At 60.8% G+C, this 19,082-nt stretch overlaps 1 protein-coding gene across 1 annotated transcript in view; it reads right to left on the reverse strand.

Annotated features, from left to right (window-relative positions):
* Nucleotides 1–19,082, reverse strand: part of SARDH (sarcosine dehydrogenase) — a 55,016-nt gene that overhangs the window by 16,416 nt on the left and 19,518 nt on the right. The window contains 6 exon segments of the mRNA XM_045562561.1: nucleotides 2,906–3,053; nucleotides 6,925–7,038; nucleotides 8,318–8,456; nucleotides 13,722–13,835; nucleotides 15,636–15,719; nucleotides 18,630–18,771. Coding sequence (XP_045418517.1) covers nucleotides 2,906–3,053; nucleotides 6,925–7,038; nucleotides 8,318–8,456; nucleotides 13,722–13,835; nucleotides 15,636–15,719; nucleotides 18,630–18,771 — 741 coding nt within the window.

Below are 19,082 nucleotides of genomic sequence, written 5' to 3' on the forward strand. Positions count from 1 at the left end.
GCATGCGCACACGGAAGGGGCCGTGGCCGGGGCTGCTCGGGGTGTTGCCCAGAGGGGAAGGAGCCTGGGCCGCACCAGGGCTCGGACCCGGCTGTGGTCTGCATGGGCACCTGGTCCACCGAGCCGGAAGCAGGAGGCAGCAGGTGGCCGGAGGGCACAGGTGTCCCAGCAGAGACCCGGGCTCTCGTCCTGGCTCCTTGACTTCCCTCTCACCCCACCCAGCCCCAGTGCCCCGTCCGCTAAATGGGGACAGTGATGCTGCCCCACAGAGCCATTGCAAGGGGTCCGTGTGGAGACACACGCAGAGCACCGCGGTGTCGGTCACGGTCACGGGGCCGCTCAGGTCTGGGCGGAACGATGTCGCCTCCACTGGCCACGTGAAGCTATTTGAATTTAAGTTCACTAAAATTAAAAATCTAGTTCCACTAGCCACGTTTCAGGGGCTCAGTAGCCACACAGGGCTTAGTGGCCACTGTACTGGGGCTGCTCGGTTATGGAACATTTCCAGAAAGTTCTGTGGGGCAGCAGTTTGTATTGCACCTGCCACGGTCCAGGAACAATGCTAAGTGCTTCCCGACGCCAGCTCAGAAAGCCGGGCTCTCGTCAGCCAGCGGTGGCAACGTTATTATTCATATGAGACTTTGGGTTATTTTTGAAAGAGAGAGGACGTTTTCGAGGAGAAAGTTTAGAAATTTCCAGAAGGAGGCAGCTCTCCCTCCCCCGGCAGCTGTCACTTCCTGCCTGGAGCGGCTAATAATTAGGCTGGAAGAAGCCGCTGTCCCCTGGGGCTGCACTTTGATCTGCCTGTCTGCCCCCTCCTGCCCACCTGCCCCCCCAGCCCACCTGCCCCTCTCCTGCCCACCTGTCCCCCAGCGCACCTGCCCCCTCCTGCCCACCTGCCTCCCTGATGCTAAAAATAGCCCCGTTCCCAGCCTAAGGTTGCCGTGGCAATGAAGCCAAGGAAGCCAAGCTAGAACATTCCTAGGACCCAGCTCAGCCACCAGGCACCCCCTCCTCCCCAGAGAAGGGCGTTGGGCCCACCCAGGGCAGGAGTGAGAGCCACACGCATGGTGACAGGGCTTTCTGAGGGCCACACGGGTGAGCTCTCAAACTCCTCTCCGGCCTGCTGCCTCTACCACTGGCCCAGCAGCAGATGCCCTGCTGAAGCCACATGTCCCTTGAAGGAACAGCCTCCGGACCATGGGATGTCGTCTGCCACCCTCTGGGCACACCCCTCCTGCCCTGCGCCACCTGGCCCTGACGCTCTTGCTCAGGTACGCAGGCGTGTGCCTGCCCCAGGCCTTGTGCCTGCCGTCTCCCCTGCCAGGAACTCCGTCCCCCCAGAGAGCCCAAGGCTCGAGCCCTCCTTCCCTCCAGGGCTCTGCCCAGATGGCACCTCAACACGCGGGTTCCATAGCAGCCTTAAGTCAAACGTTCAGCGGAAGCGGATCGGGGCTAACGTACGTGACCGACTGGGTTCTATTCATCCATGAGCAAGTGTGCGCCACGTGTCCACCGCGGGCCTCTGGGCCAGGCAGCGCACGTGCACACGCCACACCTCCGTCCCCGACCCCGCTCGCTCACAGCCGGGAGGGGACACCGGCCAGTCCAGGGCTCAGCTGGGGGCCGCGGGTTTGCTGGCACCAAGGTGCCAGGAAAGTGGACCCCGTGGCAGGGTCCCAGCAGGACCCCAGGCTGGCAGGACGTCACCCAGACACGGCGAGCTTTGCCAAGGTGCTCATCTTGGGGTCTTCTGCTGGGTCGCGGCTCTCTCCCCACCTCCCGCTCCCCCCGCACCCCCGCTCTGGGCAGCTGCGTCCGCCATTTTCCAGGAATGTGTCTCCCTGTCACCCCCCCCAACCCAGTGCTGTCCCTCCAGCCTCTTCCTCCTGCCCCGTCCCGCGGCGCCCACCGCCCTCCGGCCCGAGGGAGGCCCACGGAGATGGCAGGAAGCACCTGGATGAGTCCCCGGCCCCCGAGGTGGGACTGGGCCCTGGTGGGCAGTGGAGAAAGGCCTAGGCCAGAGGGTTTTAACTGCCAGGAGGGCGGCAGTAGGAGCGTGTCGGTTTCTGAGAGCTCAGCGGGGCCACAGCCCCTCAGGCTCGAGTACTCGCTAGCTGTGTGACCTTGGGCAAATGTCTCCACCGCTCTGGGCCTCACTTTCTCCAGCAACACAAATAGGAAACACCGTAACCACTGCCGACGACTGCTACTGGGATTGGAGATGTTGGCTCAGGGCTTGGCAGGTCACGGGTGCTCTGTTGGTGGCCATAAACTCGATGTGCTGCGCCCTCTGTCCCACTGCCAGTCCCCTCTCTGAAGCTCTGCCAGAGGGAGCTCTCCAAAGGGCACACCTGCTCGGGTGGCCTTGTGCCTAAGCCCCTTCTGTGTCTTGCGCACAAGCCAGCGTCTGCGGGTGCTCACGGGGTCCTGGCCCCTCGCAGGTGGGGAACACAGCGCAGCAGCTGCAGAAGGACGCGGGACAGAGTAACCCGCCCGCAGACCGGGCCGGGTGGTGCTCAGGGAGGGCCAGGAGGCCTGTCACTCTCTCCAGGGTAGCAGGTGGACCCCTGGCCTGGCTCTGCCCACTTAGCGACGGGGGGCTGAGGTTCCCAGGCTGCTTCAGGGATCCAGAGACCGCCCCTGCCCCTGGGGTCCCTCCACGACACATGGATCCCCAACGCCGGCCACTGAAGTTCAGTCTGATTCCCGTGTCAAGCGCTTGTCCGGTGCCTTGAAGACGATTTGTCCAGAGCCACATCTCTGGGCTGACCAGAGCGGTTAACTACTCAGAGTGCCCCATTCTGGGCCAGTAAGTTGTGCCCATGGCCCAGCTGGAGGGCCTGGGGCCAGGAGCCAGCTGTGCCCAGGTGTGCCCAGGTGCTTGGCCCCGCCCTCTCCTCACCTGGCTGGGCCCTGTATGCTGATCATGCCCAGGTCCTCAGAGCTGTCGATGAGCTGGCACCGGAACTTCTGGTCCTGCAGCACCGTGGCGATGTGGGACCAGTTGTGCTGGGCCACAGCCCCGCCCACGGCCAGGTAGTAGCCGTCCCCTGGAAGAGAAGCACCTGCACTTAGAGCAGGACTGCAGGGACGGGGACGGGGACAGTCAGGGTGGCCTGAGGGCCGCCCGTTTCTTGAAAGTAAACAATAAAAGCCAGAGCTTAGCGACCCCCCAAGGGGCCCTGGGTTCCCACGGAAGAAGAACAAAACTCAAAACTCAGGTCCTTCGCTGAGGCCAGGCTGGGGCGCGGGGCTGGGACCCCCGGGACCTACACAGGCCAGAGGGGGCGTCTGAGGCTCGCACCCGCTTCTAGGGGCTTCCTGATCCAGACAGGTTGAGAGCCCAGTGCCACCAGGGTGTGGGGAGATTCTGTCCCACCTCTGCCCCCAGGGCTGGGGGACCCTGGATTGACTCTTCCCCTCTGAGCCTCAATGTCCCCACTGGCCCCCTTCACCCTCTACTCCCACAGCCCCAAGTCTCTAGGTTCCCTGCCTTGGCCATTTCAGGGCTTGCGGGGCCGGGCTCTGGGTCAGGGCCCTCACGGGCAACACCCTCTTGGTCCTACTTGGGATGCTGAGTCATCACCATCCCTGGGTCTCAGAAAAAGAAACTGAGGTTCAGAGAGGTTACACATGGTGGGAAAAGGTGGAACCCCGTACAGCTCAGATCCACAGCTGTGAAACACCCACTGGGCCACACTGCCACCCAGGTACCCACACTCAAAGGGCAGCCCACCTCAGCCCAGCATCCTGGGGGAGCCACTGCCCGGGTTCTGTGGCCTCCTCTCCACCCCCTGTGCTCTCATGTGACACTCGGCTCTGACGAGCTTCATCCTGGGCCCGAGCAGGTGCCCCTCGGGCCTCACACTCACTGCTGCCCCTGCAGGACCTGGGCCACCCCTCCCCCCCACAACCGGCTCAAACACCGTCTCCCTGGGGAGTCCACCTGCCCCTCCCACCTGCAAAGCACTGTGGCAGCCTATGCCTCGGTGTGCCCGGGGACCGTGCCCCGCACAGTGTCCTCTGAACCATGGGGGTGGGAGAAGGGCCTCTTCCCAAGCCCTCACCGCCCTCTGGGGACACCTCACAGGGACACTACCCCATCCCTGGGGGGGTGCTCTTGGGAAGCTCACAGGCCGTGGCCGTCCAGGCCCAGAGGCAGTTCTGCAACTTGCTGGCCTCCCTTCCCACCCGCTTCTCTAAGCCTCCGTCTTCTCATCTGTAAAATGGGCAGAGCCACAGCCTCTGGCCCACGGGGCTGTCAAGAGCATCCACTGGATCAGGGACCTGTCAGGGTGCCAGCCAGCCTCCTGCCTCCCTTTCTCCTCTTGACACTAATGAGCACAAAAGGGGACTGAGGCCAAAACCACAAGCCAGTCCCCACGGGCTCCCTGATCCCTGGGCTGGGGTTACGAGAGGACGCTGGAATGCCGGACAGCATCCTCGGCCTGCGCCAGACAGACACGCCTGGCCCAGCCCCGCACACGCGCACTCCCGTGTGACTCTGGCACCTCCACTCCTGTGTGGCCCCACCAGTCTGCGGCCACCCGAGGCTGAGCCAGGAGCCTGTCCCCATCTGGCCGGCCTGGGCTTGGGGCTGAGGACCTGCCTGTGCTTCTCAGCACTGCTGGGACGTTTCCCAGCAGCACCAAGGCCTTCTGTGACATTTTTAAAAATCAGTAAAGATCATTTAAAGTGACTCTTAAGATTGACAACCGCTTTGTACACGGCCTTGATCACATGGAAATCATCACGCTCCCTGACCTAATGGATCTGACATAGCACGTATAATTAGCACGCATATTAAAAGCATGCATATTTAACACACATGCATATTCATGACAGAAATGTGCAGTTTTTAAGCCTGAAAATAAAACAAAGTCGCAGCGGTTTTCTCTTGTTTAGCAGCGTCCCCAGGACCCACAGAGCCACCCTGGGGGACGTGACTCATTTCCCCGTGCCCGTCACAGCCACGGAGCACAAGCCTCCCACAGCTCAGCGCTGCCCAGACTGCAGCCCCAGGAATCCAGCAGAACCATCTGGAAAGGCACCTCGCTGTGCACTGCTGCAAGGTGGCTCTGTTTGCAAAGCGCTTTCCTGACAGCTTCCCTGCGGGGGAAACTGAGGCCCAGGGAGGCGAGTCCCAGAGCCAGGCAGGGCAGCACCTGGGTCAGGGCTTCGGTGACCTGCATCGTCACTGGGGTCCCGCTCTTGGGCCTCCCTGCTGGGCCTGCTCGGTCAGTCGGCAGCTCTGGGCCTCCTCCTCTGGGCCGCCCCCACCTCCTCGAGGGCTCGCCCCACATGCCACATGCTTCTAGCTGGTGGCTCCCGCCATCCCTCAGAGCCTGGGGCAGACACCGCCTCCTCCAGGAAGCCTTCCTCACCCCGAATCAGCTGCTTCCCAGGCCACCCCCTGCACTTTCCTCCTGCACCCGTCTGGGAGTCCACTGGGGGGCCCTGAGACCCCACCAGCCTCGTCTTCTCCTTGCACCGTCTGCCCCGGGTCTGCCCGATGGCAAAAGCCCCGCTGAAGGAAGGAAGGAGTGGACATGTTCATTAACGAATTAAGTACACATGCTCAGGCTGAGCCTGCCGCCCTGCAGCCTCCATGACACCAGCGGAGGAGGAAGGGCCCCTCACGCACATGCGCGGCCACGTGTCCCCGTCAGCCTTGCGTCTGCAGGCTCATCGCATCACGTCTTGTTCCAGCCGCACCCGGAGGCCTGGAGGCCCCCAGCCCCGAATCCACCCCGAATCCACCCCTAAGGCCCCTGGGCAGTGAGGCCACCTTGTCCCCCCCACGGCCCCAGCCTTCGCTTTCCTCTTGCCACATCTAATACCCTACACGGTCCCCTCATTCTATTTCCCTAACCCTGCGTCCTCCCATCACAAACGTACAGTCCGCACAGCCGGAACCTTCTCCAGCTCATCACTGGGGCCTCAGTGCCCCAAACAGCCTGGCGCACAGTAGGTGCTCGGGAGCTGTCGGGGATGCAAGAGTGGCTGCCCCGATACATGCATGAGCCCCCTTCTCCCCGGCCTCTCTCCCCCCATGCCCAGGCCCAGGCTCGGACCCCCAGGGGACGCTCGCTGGGGACATAGCACCCAGTCAGGCCAAGGCAGGAGGCCGCTGAGTTTTCTGAATGAGCTGAGCCCTCCCTGCTGGCCGCGGCCTGCCCCGGACGGCAGCATGGAGAGCACAGCGGCACCTTTCCCTCTGCAAGCCCAGTCGCTGGGAGGTGGCAATGGCCCTTTCTAGAGAAAGAGACTGATTCCCACTCTGCTCTTTCCTCCTCCCCAGGGGAGCCGGGTTACAGGACTAGAGACCAGGTCACTCCCGTGTGACCCAGGACACAGGCTCAGGCAGCTGAAGCAACGGGAGGCAGACCCTGGCTCAGGTAACAAACAAGGAATGAAGGTGCTGAGCCACCCATCACCCAGGGCATGCAAACAGAAGTGGAAGGAGGCAGAGGGTATCAGCGTGGACTCTGAGCCAGACACCCTCTAAGGACCTGGCCAGGCCTGAGACTGGGGGTCACGCAGGGACCGGAAGCCGACCCAGCACGGACGTTGGCAGCAGAAAGGAGCCGGCTTCCCGGGTTGGGGGTGCAGCCTTGTCCTGGCTCACTGTGTTCCCGCAGCCGCGCTGAGCACGCCCACCCTGGGGCCACTCTGCAGTGCCGCGGTCCAGACAGGTGCAAAGACACAGTCACCGCATTCTCGGAGGCCCAGCCTCTCTGCCCGAGCAAACCCAGCATTAGCTCAAACAAGACCTGCAATCTCCCGGGCCCTGGCACGGCGGGCGTGACAGCCCATCACAGAGCAGCCCTCAGCAGCCCGTCCCGTCTGGTCTGCCACCGTGGCACCGGTCCCCAAGAAGGCTGTAGTCACAGACCCACTGCACCCAGAAGCAGCTCTTACCTTCGAAGGCGGGGGCCAGTGGGGAGGCCTGGGGGCCAGGGGCCAGGCGGCTGACAGTCAGGTCACTCTCGGTGCCCCCGCCGCGGTTCAGCATGCAGGTGTACACCGTGGAGCCTGCGGGCAGGAGGAGGAACCCAGGTCTGTGCCCGCCCGGAGCCCAGAGCCACCCGCCTCCTCGCAGAGCCTGGATACCCCTGAGCCGGAGGCCCTAGTGGGAGGTGACCTGGAAAGGCCCTAGCTCAGGGAACCCACTGTGGCTGCGTGACCCAGAGAGGGCCAGTGACGGGCAGGTCACCCCACCACCGTCTCCCTTGGGGAAGGAACCTTCTTTCTTCCTGAGATGCCCTAACACTGGCTCCCCCCCGCCCCCCACAGCGTTCACGTCCTGCACTCATCTGGGCCCCGGCGCTGAGCCCGGCACAGCAGGAGACCCTGTGAACGTCTGTGGCACAAGTGGCTGTGCCGACGGAGGACGGATCCACGGAGAGAGGGAGGGGACATGCGGCAGGAGGGGAGCGGGTGCGAGTGGCCGGCAGGGCTGGCAGCAGGCGCACGTGACGGGGGTGGGCTCGCTGGCTGGGCAGCCCCCAAAAAGCTATGTTGGAGTCCTAACCCCCAAGACCTAGGAATGTGACCTCATTTGGAAATAGGGCTTTGCAGATGCGATCAAGTCACATGAGGTCATCGGGGTGGGCTCTAACCCCATACGACGACTGTCCCTAGGAGAAGGGGAGGGTGCAGGGAGAAGCTAGGTGACAACAGGCAGAGGCTGCAGTGACGCAGCTGCCAGCAGAGCAAGGCTGAGGTTCCCTGCCACCGCCAGAGGCCAGGGGAGGGAAGGAAGGATCTCCCGGAGTCTCAGGGACAGACACCCTCACTTGGACTTTGGCTGCCAGACGGGGAGACGACACATTTCTGCCGTGTGAGCCGCCCAGTCTGCGACGCCCTAACGCAGCCCCGGGACCCTCTGAAGACGGGGATGGGTGAGTTTCGGGGTGTGAGGGTGACAGGAGGGGAGATGAGGACCACGAATGTTGCTCAGGATAGACCCACGCTGAAAAATTATTCATTATTTATCTGAAAAATCAAAACAGCATCCTGTGTTTCTGTTCAATTCTGGCAATGCCACTCGGGGGACGGCTGGGCCCTCAGTCCCAGGGCAGGAGACTGAGGGCCAGCTGCCACGCGTCCTTCCTGGAGCAAGGACGGAGGGACGGAGGTGGGGGCAGGGACGGGCTTGGGGCGGAGGGGACTAGGCAGGGCCCGGCCCAGGCCGAGGTGGGGGAAGCCACGTGCTCAGGTTGCCCGAAGAGGAAGGGTCAGCTGCCGGGTCGCCTCAGCGCCCAGGGCCCCTGACGTGACAGGACCGTGCCCCCCAGCCCTGGCGCCACACCTGGGGGTCGGCTGACATCCGCAGAGAAGAGCCAGTCGGCAGCCTTCCTGGCGTCCGGCCCCAGCAGGTAGAACTTCCCGAAGTAGGACATGTCGAACACGGCAGCGGCCCCTCTGCAGGCCAGGCACTCCGCCCCGATCTGAAAAGGCCGGGAGGCGGGACGCTGTGGGGGCTCCTAGGGTTGCTTCCTCCTCAGGACCGTGGGGGCCGGGGGGGCTCCTTCCAGAACACCTGCTCTGAGCCTGCCCTGCCACCCCGCCCGCCTGCTCAGGACACGTCAGGGCAGCAAACACTCCCAGGACAGGGCACGTCCCAGGCCGCAGAGCAGGGCTCAGTAGCTCAGACGGACTGAAACCACACCAAGCACGTCATTTAACCACAACGAAACTGAATCAGAAATCAGTAGCAGAAGAAAAATTGGAAAATTCGCAAGTAAGCGGAAATTAAACAACACACTCCTGCAGAACCAACGGGTCAGGGAAAACCCACAGGGGAAGGAGAAACCGCTTTGAGATGAAGGGAAATAAAAACACAACACACAACCGCTTGGCGGGCGGGGCGGGACACTCACGGCCAAGCCCGGGTCACGACAGGAGATCCCAAATCAACCCAATCTTCCTCTTTGAGAAACTGGGAAAAGAGCAAATTAAACCCAAAGCAAGAAGGAGGAAATAAGTAATACAGATTAGGACAGAAATTAATACGAATAGAAAAATAGAGAAAATCAACAAAATCAAAAGTGGATTCTTCAAGACGACAACAAAATTGTCCAAGCTTTGGCTACACGGACAAAGACGACCCAGCGTGACAACTCTGGCGTGAAGGCAGCACGTCACTGCCACTTGCAGACGCAGGCACCGCGGGAGACCACTGCGCACACGTGCCCACAGACTGGACACGAAACGACACATGCCCAGAAACACGCAAACGCTTGCACTGAGACAGAACGAAGAAGTCACGGAAAATCCCCACATAACTGTACCTCAAAGGAGACTGAATTAGTAATTCTAAAACTCTCCATCGGCCCAGGCCCAGACGGCTTCGCTGGTGAATTTTACCCAACATTCGAGGAAGAATTAATACCAATTCTTCCCAAACTCTTCAAAACATGTAAGAGCAGGAAATACTTTCCAGTTCATTCCGGGAGGCCAAGGCTACCCTGCCACCAAAACCAGATACAGATACAAGAAAACCACAGGGGACTGATATATCCTCTATGAATACAGACACAAAAATCCTCAGCAAAACCCCAGCAAACCGCATCCAACAACGTAGGAAAAAAGATTACACACCACGTCAGTGGGATTTATCCCAGGAGCGTGAGTTAATAATTTAGCATCTAAAAATCAATTGCTGTCACGCACATTTGGGAACGAAGGACAGAAACCACCCGACAGATGCAGAAAAAGAATTTGACAAAATCCACCTGTTCACGGCAAAAACACACAACAAACTGGGGATACAAGGGAGCTCCCTCGCCCCGACAAACACCACAGAGCTAACGTTACACTTAACGAGGAAAGACTCAATGTCCCCCCCAGATCAGGAACAAGATGGGCGTCCGCTCTCACCACTTCTATCCGACATTGCACTGGAGGCCCCAGCCAGGGCAATTCGGCAAGAAAACAAAAACCAAAGGTATCCAGAATGGAAAAGAAAAGAAAAAATATCCCTATTTGCAGATAACGTGATCTTACATATAGAAAATCCTAAGAAATCCACCAAAAAACTGTTAGAACTAATAAAATAGCTCAACGAGGTTATAGGTTCCAAGGTCAGTACGTAAAAACACAAACAAAAAAGTATTGTATTTCTATATTAGCAACAAACAATTTGAAAAGGAAATTTATAAAATAATTCCATTTACATTATCATCAAAATAATAAAATCCTTAGAAATAAATTTAACAAAAAATTGCAAAACTTTGAAGGAAATTCAAGAAGACCAAAATAAACAGAAAGACATCCCACGTTCATGACACAAAAAACTAACTATTCTAAGTGCCAACACATCCCAAATTGAGCTACAGATTCAACACAATCCCTATCAAAGTCTCAGCTGGCTTCTTGGAAGAAATTGACAAGCTGATCTTAAAATTCCTATGGAAAAGCAAGGGACCCAGAATATTTAAAAAAACAATCTTGAAAAGGAAGAACAGAGCTAAAGGACTCACACTTCCTGATTTGAAAACTTCCTGCAAAGCTACAGCAATGAAGACCATGTGGCCCTAAACATGGGTAGACGTAGAGATGAATGGAACAGAAGTGAGAGTCCAGAATAAACCCTCATGTTTATGGCCAGTTGATTTTCCACAAGGGCGTGGAGACAATTCCACGGGCAAAGTGGTCTTCCCAAAAAACTCTGCCAGGATAACAGGATAGCCACGTGCAGAAGAATGAGGTTGGACCCTTTCCTCACACCATGCACATAAATAAATTCTAATCAATCTTAGACTTACATGGAAGAGCTAAAACTATAAAACTCTTAGAAGAAAACATAAGAGTCAATTTTTGTGACCTTGGTTTGGTTTCGTAGACATGAAAACAAAAGCACAAGTGGCAAAAGGGAAAATACAGATGAATTGGTCACTGCTGAAATTTAACAAGCTGTGCTGCAAACGACGCCATGCAGAACCGAAACCACCACCACAGGGCGGAGAAAACGTCTACGTGTTCTATGTCTGGTACGTGACCTGTACCCAGGCCACACGAAAGGCTTTCACTGCTCAATAATAAAAGCACAACACGATTTTAAAATGGGCAAAGGATCTGAACAGACGTTTCTCTGAAGACGACACGCAAGTGGGCAACTGGCAGGTGAGAAGTGTGCACCATCACCAGACGTTACAAAACGCAAATCAAAACCACAGGAAGCCACGTCACGCCCGGCAGATAACAGCAGGCATTGGGAGGCCGTGGGGAAACGCAGCGTCGCGCATCCACTTAGGAAAGCAGTTGGTGTTTCCTCAAAACGTTCAGCAATCACCGCATGACCCAGCTGTCCCGGTCCCAGTTATGCGCCCACAAGATACAAAAACACGCGTGCAAACAAAACGTGTCCATGCGTGTTCACAGCAGCGCTATGCATAAGAGCCAAAAGTGACAAGACCTCGGTGTCCACAGCTCATGAGTGGCAAACACGACGTGGCATATCCACGCCACCGAAAGGGAGGAGGCGCCGGCACCTGCTACCGCACGGGTGGGCCTTGGGAAAGTCCTGCTGAGCGAGAGAAGCCAGTGACAAGGGGGCACATGTGTTATGATTCTGCTTCCATGAAATGCTCGAACTGGGCACATCCACAGAGACAGACAGCAGATGAGGGGCTGCCTGGGGCTGGGGTGACTGCTGACGGGTGTGGGGTTTCCTCTGCCCGGACACAAAAACGCTCTGAAACCAGCCGTGGCAGATGCACAACCCTGTGAACTCATTAAGAAACACTGACTTGTACCTTTAAGTGGACAAGTTGCGCGGTGTGTGAATTGTATCTTAATAAAGCAGTTTACAAAAACCACACATCTCTCCCTAGTTCCCTCCCCAGGGCCTCAAAGGCCCCGGCCAGGCTTTCAGAGTCTCTTGTCATCCACTGTTATTCCCTGGTCCTCCCTCTCATTGTGGGGCACATTGCCCGCCGGTGAGCAGATAGCCCCCCTCGTGGTCAGTATCGAAAATAAAGATGACAGCAACAGCCACCCGGTCCCAGGCAGCTGCTGTGTCTCATCTCCTTCCAGACCCACCGCCACCCCCCAGGCAACCTCCATGGGCCCCTGTGCTGGGCACTCCCTGGGGCTGGGGGCTGCACGGCCAGGACCTGTCAGTGCTGCACCTGCCGGGCCTCGCAGGTCCCCTCCCACCTCCCCGGTCAGCGAGCCACGCTGGCGGCTGGGACTGGAACCGGCGTGGGGAGAGCATGTACATCACGCCAATGGTCCCACGCTGCAGACCCCGCATCCCCGCAGGGAGCTGGTTGTCACACAGCCACCAGCACACCACGGGGCTGTCGCCCTCCGCGCCCTGCCCCCGGCCGCTCCGGCCCCACCAGGCATCGCTGTCCTTTAAGGAGCTCCCACCCTCTGTCGGGCACCTCTGCTGACGCTGCTGGGGCTGTCACCAAACCCAGAACAGCTCCCTGGGCCGACGCGCGTCTACCCGGGCTGGGGAGTTGCCAGCGCTGAGAACCGGGCACGCTTCACGCGTTGCGGCTGCTGCCGGCGCTTGCGGAGGCTGGATGGAGCCACAAAGCCAAGTTGGCATCTCCCCCGAGCTCCCACATCCTGCAGGGCCACGAGTCCCCCAGGAGGTGCCAGACGGAGCCTGTGCTCTCCCGCGAGGCGGCCGCGAGAGACTGGGGCGCTGAGAAGGCCTGGCGCGTGGCGCAGTCCCCCTCCCGAGGCCGGCAGCAGGTATTTTACACTAGAGCCAGCTTCGGGGGACGTGGTGGAAATAAATGTTTCCTTCCTGCAGGACCGGCGGCAGGGCTCACAGGGCCCGGCGCAGACTCGGAGCCTAGCGGCTCGTTTGAAAAGCACTAAGGGCTTCAAGGCAGCGACAGCAGAGCATCAACCCCCGTGCGGGGCCATCGGGGCGCGGGGCCCCCGAGTGACTGCGGTGTCCAAATTCCCAGAGGCCACTCTTGCTAGATGCCTCCCAGCTGCCCCTGGGCTCTGCTCCCACATCAGACACTCGCGGTGACACTTCACACCGTGTCTCCGTGCGGGACACGCACACAACAGCGAGGTCCCCTCAGTGATCGCGTGACTCAGTGGCTGGGCAGGCCAGGCTGGACGCGGGCACTGTTGGCTCTGCAGAAGCTGCCTGCGATGACACGCCTGTGCAGTGTGGACGCTGGTGGGGTCCCGGTCCCCAAGACTTGCCACCCCCACCCGGCGGAAGGAGGGAGCCAGGCCCTGGGGGAGGCAGTGGGCGCCTGCTGCCCGTCTGACCGGCCTCACACGCCCACTTTCGGAACAAGAGGCACAGTGAACAGACCACAGGCCACAGCGCGTCCCCAGCTCTGGTCTCCTCGTCCCCTGGGGGGCCCACGTTGTCCTGGGTCTACTCTGCAAGAACTGCCGGTGGTGCCCTCTGCCTGGAGCCCCGGGAGGGACGGAAGCCGGTGCCGGCCTCAGAGCAGCTCCCGGAGCCCCACGGCCCGACTTGGCCCCAGCCCCTGCCTGGCGGGAATGTTCACCCCAGGCCTGACTGCCCGCAGGGCCCCGTGCAGGTGGGGGGAAGAGAGAGAGGAAACATCACGGGGTTCCTCCTCAGAGCCGAGCCAGCCCCAAAGGACGGTGCCCACAGAGCTCGGGGACCCCTGGGTGAGAGCCCCGCGGGCCCTGGGGAAGCTCAGGGAGCTTTCACTTTCACCGGGGACCGGGGACGGGGACGGGGACCCTGGCCTACGTACCGTGTGGTGGTGGGGCGGGAAGTCGAAGGTGTACTCGTCCCCGAGCAGCCTGCCGTAGGCGTAGTCCTCGAGCGCCCGGTGCCCGTATGCGCCGTAGTAGTCGTACTCCAAGACCTGGGAAGAGGAGGCGTCGCCACGGCCCCTCCCGGCCTCCTCCCTCCCTCCGCCCCCGAGCCGTGTCCCGCAGACGCTGGGACACACAGGACAGGCCTGGCCCTGCCCTCAGGGCCCCCCGCTGCGGGCGAGCGTGTGGGCACGGCGAGGGGCGTGAGGTGCTCAGGCACAGAACGTGGCACAAATGGCACCCGTGGTGGTGGGGCTGAGAGCCCGAGTCACGGCTCAGGGCCCAGGAGGCTGGTGGAGAAGCCTGGTCACCGTGGTGGGGCTGGAGAGGACCTCGGGGGCCACTGTCAGGCCTCCCGCCCGACGCCCAGGCTGTGGGATAGAGCCCGGGGGCAGCTGTTGAAGGAGGCGGGCGGGGTGGGGGGGTGGTAGGTGACCACAGTGACAGCTCCAGAGGCTGGTGCGTGGCGCCCACTCGGGGCCAAGCCCTGTTGGACGTGCCTCACACTCTGTCGAGGGCAACCCTTGCTACAGATGAGGAAACTGAGGCACAGGTTAAGCCTTGCCCAAGGTCACAGACAAGTCCCTGACAGCGCAGGAGCATGAAGCTGGGCAGACACATGGGCCCCAGGGTCTGTCTTCTCTGCTGTGGCCTCAGCCCCCCCACTGCGATCTGCCCGCCTCTCTCAGATGCCCCCCACCCCCTGCACCTCCCCCGCCTCTGCCCCCTGCCCTCCCCTTGCAGCGCACAGGTGTGATTAGAGGTGCGGGCAATTCTTGCCTCCCAGAGCCGCAGCCCTGAGCTGCACCCCCCCACTTCGCAGGGAGGGCCCAGTGAGGCTGCTCCCCCTCCTAGCTCTCGCCCTGGCGTCCAGGGAGGGCCTGCACTGGCATCCCTGCGGGGAGTCCTCGCCTCGCCCACCAGGCTCAGCTCGCCCTGGCCCCTGAAAGCCCAGCAGGGACGTCCCACCGCTGCAGCCCTGCTAAGGCGCTAGGGATTGGGGAGGGTCACCTAGTGGCTCCCAGGGTGGCTCCGGGGTGGGGGTGCAAAGTCTGCCTGTCTTGGGACCAAGGGCGAGTTCCTGACTCCCACACTCCCCACCCCCTGCCCAGGGCAGACCTGGGGGAACACGGGGCTGTGCCTAAGGCAGGGTCTGGCAGGCCCACCCTCCCCACATGGTCCCTGGGCCAGCAGCAGAAGGGACAATGACAGCGTGGCCAAGGACACCAACCCAGAGCTGACGCCCATTAGCCAGCCTTGGCTCCCGCCTGCCCTGGTGGATGCCCCGGGCTCTGGACCTCGTCCTGGGGCGGGGATGGAGGGGATGGGGGTGACAGCAGCAGGAAGGAGATTTTAATTGGTCCAAATCTGGATCAAACGCCACCCCAGGCTGGCCCTGGAGTGTCACACGGCTGGTTCCAGAGCCCTGCCCAGGGTTCCCAAGCAGGACCGTTTTATTCTTCTCCCCACGACCTGGGTCCCCGGGAGGCCCCAGAGGCCAGGACTCGCTGAAACCTCAGCTGAGACACGCAGCGCACTGAGCACAAACCCGCCCACGCAGCACCTCCCGGAGCACAAACTAACAGCTGGAGCTGCCAAGAATAGACGCACAAAATTATGGGAAGATGCACTTGATTCCTCCTCTCCCGGGGGTGGGGGGCCTTCTGCGCTGTCCCCCCAACATGGTCCCCCAACCCCAGCTCAGCCCACGGCGCTCGCCTGCACAGGCCGAGGAGGGCACCAAAGGGTGTGCGGGCAGGTCCGCGGGGCCTGGCTTCCCGTGTGCAGAGTAACCGACCCGCCTCCTGGGCCGGGTGGGCTCCACTCCACGTGCAGCAGGCGCTACTCACCGGAGCCGTGCCTCGCGGGTGAAACCATCCCGGCCGCTCCCAGCCGTGCCGCTCCTGGAACACGCAGCCTCGTGCGAGGAGCTCCTGGCAGGGGGACAGTAGCACCTTCACGCCCCGCCAGACACCGTGGAGGGCGGAGGCCGGAGGGCGGCAGGGGCAGGCGGCAAAGGCCCTCGGTCTCGGGACCAGGACGCCAGCCCAGGCTGAGGCACCCTGCAGTGCTCCCCAACACCCCTGCCGCGCCCTAGGGCCCCCCATCTCTGGAATCCCATCTGCTATGGACTGAGCTGTGCCCCCAAATCCCCATGCTGAGGCCCAGCCCCCAGCGTGGCTGCCTTTGGAGACAGGCTCTTTACGGCCAGGACGAAGGTTAAATGAGGTCATGAGTGTGGGGTCCTGGGTCGGGTGCCCCAGAAGAGGAAGAGACGCCAGCGCTCCCTCCCGTGTGAGGACACAGCCGGGAGGTGGCCGTCCTCGAGCCACGGGAGCCCTCGCCAGGTACCAAATCCACCAGCACCTTGATCTTGGGCCTCCCAGTCTCCAGAGCTGAGAGGAAACATTTCTCTTGTTCAGCACATTGACTGCCACATGAGTTGCATTTAACTCACGCTAGCTTTGAGCCCGGGGCCTCGTGAAGCACCTGTAGCTACAGTCGGTTCATGAAAATCTTACTTGTGGATGTTCTTACTGTTACAATTAATAGTGATAATTTGATTGTATGTATTAATAACTCATATACAGAAAACAATAAAAAATAATAAATGTTCAATTGAACTAGAAACGATCATTTTGTTTTTGAAGTTTTTATTCCATTTTCTTAATAAAACACTGTGGCCCCAAGGACAAAACTTTTTTCTCGTGTGGCAGTCAGTGTGCTAAACCCCTGTCCATGGCTCTCTCAGACCAGGGCACCTCATGACCCAGCAAGCCCCCTCCCGGGTGTGCCCACGAGGATCAAGAGAGGGTCTCACGCAAGTACTGCCCACAGCTGCCCACAGCCACCGAAAGGTGGAGACCAGCCAGCAGCTGCCCCTGGTGAGAGGATAGACCAGTGTGGTCCACGTGGACGGTGGAATGTTATTCAGCCCACAGGGAAGGGAAGTTCTGACACGTCCTACAGCGGGTGAATAGAGAACGTGCACTATGCCAAAGACGCCCCATGCAAAAGCCCACACGCTGGTCCATTCCTTCTGCACCAAGTGTGCGAACAGGCAGGTCCACAGGGAAGGGCGCTGGCCACGGCCAGGGCTGGGCAGGGCGAGGCGTGACCTAAGGGCACGGGGTTTCCTTACGGGGGATGAGCATGTTCTGGAACTAGGTGGTGGTGGTGGCCGTGCAGCGCCAAGTGTACGTAATGCTGCTGGCGTGCGCTTCAAAAACAGCCAAAACGGAAAACTTGGACTTGCGTACTTTCCCACAATAACAAATACAGTGGGCATATAGAGTAATAATATAGGGGCCAGTTTCTTTGAAAATTAATTTGGTTTGCAGAAAAGAATCCCCACTCTCAGGGCTGGAAGGGCCCTGCTCCAGGACCACCGCGTGCGACCAGCCAGGGGCCCGGAGCCCAGGGCTCGGGGGGCTTCGGAAGCTGAGTCTGGCGCGAGGGGCAGGGAAGGCAGAGTGGGGAGACCAGAGGGGAGGAGAGGCTCCCAAGGTCACGATGCCAAGTAGGGACACCTGACAGGTCCTCTCTGCACCTGGGGACCCAGAGGGCAGCAGTGGAGAGCACAAAAGCCACCCCCTCAGGGAATGGCGGGGACACCCCATGGGGTACCTTCCCAAGGAGGAACATGCTGGTCTCAAGATCCCACTGAACGGGGGTAGGTTCCTCTACTTAAAAAGCAGAAAGACAGACAACAAGCTTAGGTGGCTGTTAAGTGTCACGAGAAGGACCCCAGCTAGGAGGGAGCGAGGCATGCGGGGAGGGAGCTTCTGCTCAGAACTGCGCGGGCAGAAGGGCACATCTGAGCCCACTGCAGGGTGAGTGGACCCTCGGTTCTTTCAGGGAGGCTTCTGAGCTGCCAGGACTGGCAAGGGGTGGGGACGAGCTTGGGGACAGACTGGGGAGCCCCTGAGGCCATGTGCGGCTTGAGATCATAGTTGCCCCCTCTGGCTGGGCCAAGGGCCAGGCAGCCTGGGAGCCGGCCTCTACCACTGATGTCCCCAGGTCTCTTCCTGGGAGGTGCAGCTAATACTGGGGTCCCTCTTGGGGCCAGGCACTGGAGTCCCCGATGCGGGAGGCCCTGAGCCCCTCCTCAGTCTATGCATTCAACAAACTTTCCCCGAGTGGCTCAGTGCTCAGGAACCAGTGTGACCGACACAGCCCCAGCTCCCAAGTGAGCAAAGCAACAGGCCTGCAGTGCCTGCTCACTGCTCATCTGCCATCCCCAGATGACCGGGGGCAGTGAGGGGGACGGAGACAGGGCTGGGAGCACAGGGAAGGAGCACCTGAGTCTTCAGGGGCCCACGAGAGTACACAGGGGCAGACCTGAAGGAACTGAGGGAAGGGCACTTGACAGTGGGTTTCATCGTATATGTAGAAGCTCACCAGGGTGGAAGAGCACCCCCCCCCCCACCGCAGGGTGTACAAGCAGGGTCCCACCTCCTCAGCACACCATGATCTGGCTGCTCCCCCAGCCCCCAAGGTGCCACTGCACTCGCCCACCGTGTGCCCCCCACATAGAACCTCCATCGGGCAGCGCTGTTGCCAGCTGCCAGGAAGGCCCCGGGTGTGTGTTCTTGAGTATGTTCTGTCTGCTCCGCTAGACATTAGCCCCTCAGCGAGAGGGGGCCATCTGCACCGTGTCCCCCAGGTGTTCCCAGCCCTGAGCCCAGCGCCCGGCACCTGCGTGGTTGGTCAGTCCCTGGGGAACGAGCAGCTGCCTCGCCACCTGCGGTTGGGGTGCCCCTTGCATTGCTGTCACCCCGGCACCCCGAGGACATCCCAGGGAGTCCCGGCAGCTGGCACATAGCGGGAGCTCATGGGGGTACCTCGTGCAGGGGGCCTCTCCGCATGTTGCGCCCGGCCAGTGGCTCGTCATGGGGGAACACGACGGAGTAGTTCTTGGCGTAGGACTCGTGGCTTCGCTCGCGGATCCAGCGGCGGTTGTCCGTGAGGGACTGATGGAAGCGCCTGCCGTGGATGAGGGGCCTGGTCACTGCTTTGAGGACAGCCTACCAGCTGGCCAGGGACCCAGGGAAAACCCGGGCGCTGTCCCCCACCGGAGGCCCCCCGGGCCAGCATCCTGGCTCTCCAACTCGGAGCTCAGCATCGTTATCTGCAGCCCCACCCCGATGGCCCCAGGAGCAGTGAGTGGACAGTGCAGGCCCAGGGCCAAGCCGCAGCCCCCATCCCGATGGGGGCAACATCACCTTGCTGTCTCCTGCCCAGGGTCCAGTGTTGGGGAGTCCCAGGCACCCCCACACCAGGGGAGGGAGGGGCCA

The sequence above is a fragment of the Lemur catta genome, chromosome 10 (genome assembly GCF_020740605.2).
Source record: "Lemur catta isolate mLemCat1 chromosome 10, mLemCat1.pri, whole genome shotgun sequence".
Taxonomy (NCBI): Eukaryota; Metazoa; Chordata; class Mammalia; order Primates; family Lemuridae; genus Lemur; species Lemur catta.